General features: G+C 36.5%; 1 protein-coding gene across 1 annotated transcript in view; it reads left to right on the top strand.

The window, feature by feature from the left end:
* KCNJ6 (potassium voltage-gated channel subfamily J member 6) overlaps nt 1-7,540 on the top strand; it is a 24,079-nt gene extending 16,539 nt beyond the window's left edge. The window contains exon 3 of the mRNA XM_015813811.1: nt 7,215-7,540. Coding sequence (XP_015669297.1) covers nt 7,215-7,540 — 326 coding nt within the window. The remainder of the gene's footprint in view (nt 1-7,214) is intronic.
* The last annotated feature ends 273 nt before the right edge of the window (nt 7,541-7,813 follow it).

Here is a 7,813-nt window from a genome sequence, read left to right as displayed (position 1 = left end):
CTCCTTTAGGGCCGCCGGGAAGACACCCTCCCGCAAAGAAGCGTTAATAATTCCCTGGAGCCAGGCTCGTGTCCCCTCCCGGGCTGCCAGTACCAGCCAGGAGGGACACGGGTCTAATAAACATGTGGTTGCATTCAGCCTCCCCAAGACCCTGTCCACATCTTCAGGAGCAACAGAGTCAAACCCCTCCCATACAACCATCTCAAGACCTGCTCCCGTCTCCTCCCCCTGGGCCAACCAGTCAGAGTCCAAGCCTTCCCGGATCCGAGCGACTCTATTATTATCTTTATGTATGTTTTGCTTTCTTCCAATCTGGGAGAGGGGGTATTTCCCAATCCAGTCTACAATCCTGCAATTAATTGTTAACTCTCCCTTAAGGACTAACCAGGTCTGATTGCGCTTAACTTCAAGACCTCAGCTAACTGGTGCAAGATGTATCTACAGTTTATTTATGTTGCTTATTTTATTGGTTATTTCAAATGTTAATTTTGGAGTGCACTCCAAAATACAAACCACACTGAGAAGGTTTAGGAGTTTTTAAAGATGGAGTGGGAATTCTTTGCAAGCCTGAAAGCATTCAGGACTGGTTTAAGGAATTTGAGAGGTTGATGATTGGAAGCCACCTACAAGCAATTCAAGATTAGAATTACAGATGGTTTTTTTTTGCAAAATGAAAATTTAAAGTTATGAATTCTAAATGAGACACCCATAATATCTCAACAAAAATGTATCTAGAAGTATCAGAACACTTACTATTTCTTTTTTTAAAAGATCAAATTATTCATTTTATAAACAGCCTTCCCAAAAGAAAGAAAGAAAGAGAAGCTGCTTTTATTTTTGAAATACTATTTTCCTGATTTTCACTTCTTCAAATATTGCTATCAATTTATCAGTGTTCAGATGCAAGAAAGATTTCAGTTGATTCCAATTCTCATCAAATCCATTAACAATCTTGACTTGTTGTAGATTCCAAATACGTTTTTAATTATATTTGTATATTTATATTTATATATATGACCTGTGATGTTCTGTGAAACATTGAATATTTATTTATTTATATTCCTTCTACATGGAGGGAATATGCAGTGGCGTACTCCAAAGCTCTGTCTTAGGCCCAGTACTCTTCAATATCTTCTTCCATGATTTAGAAGAGGAAATTGAGGGGGAACTCATCAGATTTGCAGATGACACCAAGCTTTCAGGAATAGCCAATACTCTAGAAGATAGGCTCAAGATATAGAAATCTTGACAGACTTGAACACTGGACCTTATCTAATAAAATGAAGTTCAGTGTAGAGAAAAGTAACATTTTACATTTAGGCAAGAAAAACCAAATGCACAGATATAGCATGCTGCAGGTGGTACCTGGCTCAATAGTAATAACTGTGAGAGGGATCTAGGAGTCCTAGTGGACAATCACTTAAATATGAGCCAACAATGTAGAGACCTGCCAAAAGAAACCCAATGCAGTCCTAGGGATAGAATTGAGATCACATGAAGTGCTAATACCATAATACCTTGGTATGACCACACTTGAAATAGTGCATCCAGTTTTAGTTGCCATGACATAAAAAAGATGTTGAGACTCTAGAAAAGGGGTGTCAAACTGGCGGCCCGCAGGCTGCATGCATCATACACAGGCCATGCCCATCCCGGCTCCGCAAAGGCAAAAAAAGTCATGATACATCACGATATGTCACGTGATACAATCGAGTTTGACACCCATGCCCTAGAAAGAGTACAGAGAACAGCAACAAAGATGATTAGGGGACAGGCAGGCAAAACATACAAAGAATGGTTGCAGGAATTGGGTATGTCTAGGGGTGATATGATAGCAGTGTTCCAATGTCTATGGGGTTGTCACAAGGAAGAGGGTGTCAACCTATGCTCCAAAGGACCTGAAGGCAAGATAAGAAGCAATAGATGGAAACTAATCAAGGAGAGAAGCAACCTAGAACTAAGAAGGTATTTCTTGACAGTTAAAGCAATTAATCAGTGGAACAACTTGCCTCCAGAAGTTGAGGGTGCTTCAACAGTGGAGATTTTAAAGAAGAGATTGGACAACCATTTGTCTGAAATGGGATAGGGTTTCGTGCTTGAGCAGGGCGTTGGATTAGAAGACCTCCAAGGTCCTTTTCAACTATGTTATTCTGTTAGTCTATATCCTGCCTTTATTGTTTTTACTAATAATTCAAGGCAGCAAACGTATGCAACACACCTTCCTCCTCCTATTTTCCCCACAACAACAACCCTGCCAGGTGAGTTGATCACAGAAGAGTGACCTGCTCAAGGTCACCCAGCTGACTTTCAGGGCTAAGGTGGGACTAGAATTCACAGTCTCCCACTTTCTAGCCTGGTGCTTTAACCATTAGACCAAACTAGCTTTCATGTATTAATGCTTCACTGGCTTCTTATTATTATTAGTTTTTGAAACATTTCACTCTGCTAAAACTTCTTAGACAGATGGGCAAAAGAAACGTCTGAGTGCAATGGTTACATTTTGAAATGTATATTGGAACTGGTTATCCAAAATACATTTCAGTACCAACAGACTGATACAAAACTGCTGTAGCAATTGCCCTCATTTCAATTATACTAAGAAAGCAGAAGAGCAAGAAAAATCCATCACCATGACAGTTCATAATTAACAGAGGTAATAACTGTCTATTTATTTGTGTTGTTTAACCAGTTACCAAATCATGATAAATCTTCCTCTTATCCTACACCTACTAAATTTACTTTAGTTTTATTTTGCACAATTGCTCATGTATGAAAATTTGCATCTCTGTATTCAATTTTCTGGGGAGGAGGGTTTCCTACTATTTGAATCTAGGGGTCTACTGAGTCTCCAATAAAAGAGAGGGGGACTTAAGTAAAATCAACCTTTTATTTTTTTTTCTATTAGTAATCCCAAGTATTCCAAAATCAGACAAATTTAAACAGATGGCTGAAAACAGGAACATTGTCTCTCTTTATTCCAAGGACTTAATGCAATGAACCATTATCATCCTGGCATTAATATCCTTTCCAATATGTAGACATTTACAAGGAAACTGGTTTGTACATCATGATTCTGCAAGAGAAACAATGACAGACAGGAAAAATTGAGTAGAACATAGTTTCTTTTTCTGACCCTTCTCCCAATGTAATGATCCTAAATCTCACAGAATACTCTAATGGATATAAAGCAACACAGAGGAAATATCTTTGTTAAATAATGGGTGGTGGCTCCATTCAAAAACCTCATTCATCTGAGTATGGAACATTCCCTATGAAGAAAAAGAAAATGCCAAGAATCTGTTTAGAACAAGGAATATTCCTTCCATCTGGCAATGGTGGTTTGGTTAAATAAGGCTTGGGATGGGACAATGGTGGCAGGGTACTCCTGAGATCACTGATCATAGCTTGTTTCTGCCTGCTGTCCTGCTAAGGATTCTCCACTTTTCTGATGCCCAATACAGCTGCATACACCGGTACCCTCTTCAACTGGAGTCTGGACCCCTCCAAACTCTAAGCACCAAATTTGTGAGCCTTCCCACTGTTGTATGCTATTTTTATCTTTACTGAAAACAAGATGAGATAGATTATATCTATAGCATTCCCAAAATCTATTAAGATAGTCATCCAATTCATATATGATTCATTTTGACAAATTCATGTTTATGTTATTTTCAAAGTTCTTTCAGATTGGTTTCTTTATGATTTGTTACAGAATTGTCTTAGATCCAGTTTCAGATTTATTGGCAATCAAAAGATAGAGAAATTTGGCACTTGGCACTTCTTGACATTTTTAAGAATAAAGCAAAAAGGTTTGGCCAAACCATCTGCAAATTATTTCGCCTGACCCTGAAGATTTATATTTCAGAGAGTACATATGCACTCCCTGAACAGATCATGGGGTTTTGTTTTGTTTTGTTTTTTGTTTTTGGAAGCTAGAGAAGAAAATCTTCTATCTCAGGTTATTGGGGGAAACAATAAAACTATATATCACTGGACTTTTTAAAAACACATTTATCGGGAAAATGAAGTTCAATGAAATAAAAATCACATAGTACTTTTTAAAAATTCCACAAGATTTCAGACCAGCTACTTCTATGTATAAGTATATAATTATTATAGCACTATATGTACTATTACAGCAGTCAGGGTTAAAGTTAGTTCTAAAAGATACTACAGAATGTAGTCAGCATTGGCTTATTAAAAAAAGCATTCCTGCTTCTGTGAAACCACCCATTAATTGCTAGCATTCCACAAATATAAGCATGCTACCTGAAATGGACTGAAGCCTCAAGGAGAGAACATGGGAAAGTAAAAGTGCCCTGAAGCTGCTTTGGCAGTCAGTGGGAGATTATTAGAGGGTAGCGTTATATGTTTCTGCCTCCAGAAAGAGATATTGGACCATTCAAACAATATGGCAAAAGGACAGTGCAAGCAGCCCTGTCTTATTTATCTGTTAGTATCAACATAAGAATTGAGAGAAGAGAAGAGCTCTTGTGCCCGACTCTATATCCTGAAGCTAAATGATAATCAAAATATAACTCATCAATTCATTTTTAATTGTTAAAAAAGTAAACTGTTTTCACTTGTTCCTCAATTTATTTTAATCAAGTTTGTTAACTTCGATATATGTTAACTAACTTTTAGTTGTGGCTACTTTTAACATATAGTACATTTTCTCACTTTCTATTACTTTTGAACAAATTGTATTCTTAATTGCTAATGTCATGGTTCCAATAGATGAGACCAGTAAAAGCAGAACTCCAAGGCAAGAGGTTTCCTTAAAGAATATGTTTATTGGCTACAAAGTATTAGCACAGTCAAAAGTGAAACCAAGTCTGGAGTTCCCTCCCAAGCATTACAATATTACAAAGTTGAACTTCCCACCCAGCACTATGTAATCAACTATGTAATCAACTATAGAAGTTCCCCAATAGAATACTTTGGCAGGCTTTCTAACAGAAAGCTCAGCCCGCCAAAGGTCAGGCAGCGATGACCTTGGTTCCCACGGGACAAAACATTGTTTAGTCTAACATTAGAGCCATCCATTCCCCTTCCCAGTACTGTGGCAATCGAAAACGAAACAAAAATGGCTTCAGCCAAGATCATTGCAGTGTTGACAGCTATGTTGTAATCATTGCTATTACTCTAAGTCTTAGTTATGCCAATTAAACCTGTATTAAAATTTCAAATTCATCTTATTTCTCACGCTACCAATATTAGAGTCTGATCAGTGAAGTCTATGAATGTTATGTTCTTTCATATCTTTTACTGAGTAATTTAATAGCCATCATTAGAGTAACCTTCCTCAGTAGAGAAATCTTAATCTGAAGTCCTTTGTGTAGGTTTTTTGTCATCAACCCTTATTTAAATAAATGGAATCTAAAGACCTACATATCAAACTTATCAGCAATTTTGGAGGCAATAAAGTAATTAAAATTAAGAGATGTTGTGAGCCAAATATAGAGGACACAAACATAGGTCAGGAAAAGTTAAGCTTCTCTAGCTTATTATTGTTTCTAGCTGTTCTCAGATTTGGTCAGCTGCATTTCAGCAGTAGACTCACGTACAGAAACAGAAGGCTTGGTTAGAAAAAATAATTGTGCATTAACTGTTTGCTATTAGTGTCTAGGTTACTAGAATGAGATGCCAGAGTCCCATCTGCCAAATAGATAATGATGTACTTTGTGCATCAAAATGAATGGGTTCTCAAAAAGACCAGGTGTTGATTCACCTGATCTTTAGACCTTATAGAGTTAAGTCCCTAGGCATAATAACAGAGGGCAGAAATACTGGAAACAGGGGTTATTACCATATCTACAGCAATCTCCAATTATATGTTTCCAATAGAAGAGAATATATGTAGCTCAGGGTTCAACTGTAGAGATCCTGGTGTTCAGAGCTTGCTTGTTTACTTGCAGATGTTTCATTCCAGATTAAGTATCATTATTAATGCAAGTGAGTATGGGGTTTGCTGCTTGTTTATATACAGTAGCTTGCCCTGCCAGGTTGGTTGAATTTTTATCCTTGGTAATTCCTTGATTAGGGTATTGTTTTCAGCTTGACTGTTTGCCAACTGTTAATCCCTATCTGGGTATAAACTGCTGGAGAGGATTTATTCTGATATTTTTGTTTCCTTCTTAACTTTTTTATTGTCTCTTTTGAATGGTATGTGTAGTGTGGTGTGTGTGTGTGTGTGTGTGTGTGTTATACTATTGGTGGCCACAGAAGATGAAGAGGTGGAGCAAACACCTCATTTCAATGCAAGGGCCTGCTGGGAAGAGAGAAGGACTGAACAAAGGTGCTCTATGGGATTATTGGCCAGAAGGAACAAGTCCAAATGCCACTCCAGCATTTTCAAATACAGGATAATTTTCTTGTAGTGGATTTACAAAAGAGGCTTGTTTTGAAGAATCTTGTGAGAAGTGACAAAAACAATGAAAGCTCTATGACACAATTTGAATGGGCTAAAGATTTTTTGTTAGAAGTAAAACAATATATAGTTGGCTTATTTGATCAAGATTAAAATAAATATATTATTACTTTGGTAAATCTTTATGAATTTTTGCTGGCACAAGAACAGAAATGACTGTGCTTTATGGAATATGGGATGAAGAAAAAATCATTTGTTGTATTTTAAGAGAAGATGTTGCTAAAAATGTTTATATTTGTGGTGAAGGTGCAAAGTCACTTCATATATTTTTTTATTTTCTTTACTATATTTTTACTTTTCTTTCTTTTCTATTCCTTTTTCTATTACTCCGTTTTTTCTTTCTTTTCTGCACTTTCTATTCTTTTTATTCTTGTATGTTCAGTTTGAATTAGTTTTTTCTGTTATAATATAGTGTTTAATAAAATTGGCACTTGCTAAACAAGGACTATTTGTAAACTTGTTTTTCTAAATTGAATATAAGATCATCATTTTTGCATGCTATTAAATCTTAAATTTTTAAAATCTGTCATGCTTTTCCTTGGACCTTAGCAAAGTATAAATCATAGTAAGTATACTTATTTAAAAATGTATTTATCCCACTCTTCCATGAAAAAGCATTCCAAGTAGCTAACAAAAGCAAGTGAAACCAATGATAAACGATTTACTTGTATACTGCCCAGAATCATGTCATATGAGATGGCCAGCTAAATAAAAGTGATAAATAAATAAATTTAGTACTATTGAGTCTAGCTAATCTTCTAATTTCTCTCTTCTTTCTTTGCAGGGATGACATGCCAAGCCCGAAGTTCTTACATTACCAGTGAAATTCTCTGGGGTTATCGTTTCACACCTGTTCTCACCCTAGAGGATGGATTCTATGAAGTTGATTATAATAATTTCCATGAGACCTATGAAACCAACACCCCATCTTATAGCGCCAAAGAATTGGCTGAGATGGCCAGTCGAGCAGAATTACCCCTTACTTGGTCTGTCTCAAGCCAGTTAGATCAGCATGCTGAAATGGAGGCTGGAGAGGAAGCTAAGAGCCATGAAGAACAAACAGAAAGGAATGGCGATGTGGCCAACTTAGAGAATGAATCCAAAGTTTAGAACTGAACGATGGGAGAGAAAACTTTAACACTTTCAAAAGAAGGGGGAAAAACAGCAGTCTAAAATGTTTATTGTCTGTCCATGCATCAATAAGATCAGTGGAGATTTGGGTTGAAGCTGCAATATTGTATATTTTCCTATTTTATTTTACCTTTTGTTGTTCCACTTTTTAGTTGATGAAATCAATATTCTCATACATAAGCAAGTGGCTTTTGTTTTGTTTTGTTTTGTTTTGATAACAAAAAGCAAAAACACATAGATCTGGGCGAAAAC

This window comes from Protobothrops mucrosquamatus, unplaced genomic scaffold (genome assembly GCF_001527695.2).
Source record: "Protobothrops mucrosquamatus isolate PMUCROS unplaced genomic scaffold, P.Mucros_1.0 scaffold197, whole genome shotgun sequence".
NCBI lineage: Eukaryota > Metazoa > Chordata > Lepidosauria > Squamata > Viperidae > Protobothrops > Protobothrops mucrosquamatus.
Note: the sequence above shows the minus strand (reverse complement) of the source record. Positions and strands in the feature narration are given on the sequence as shown.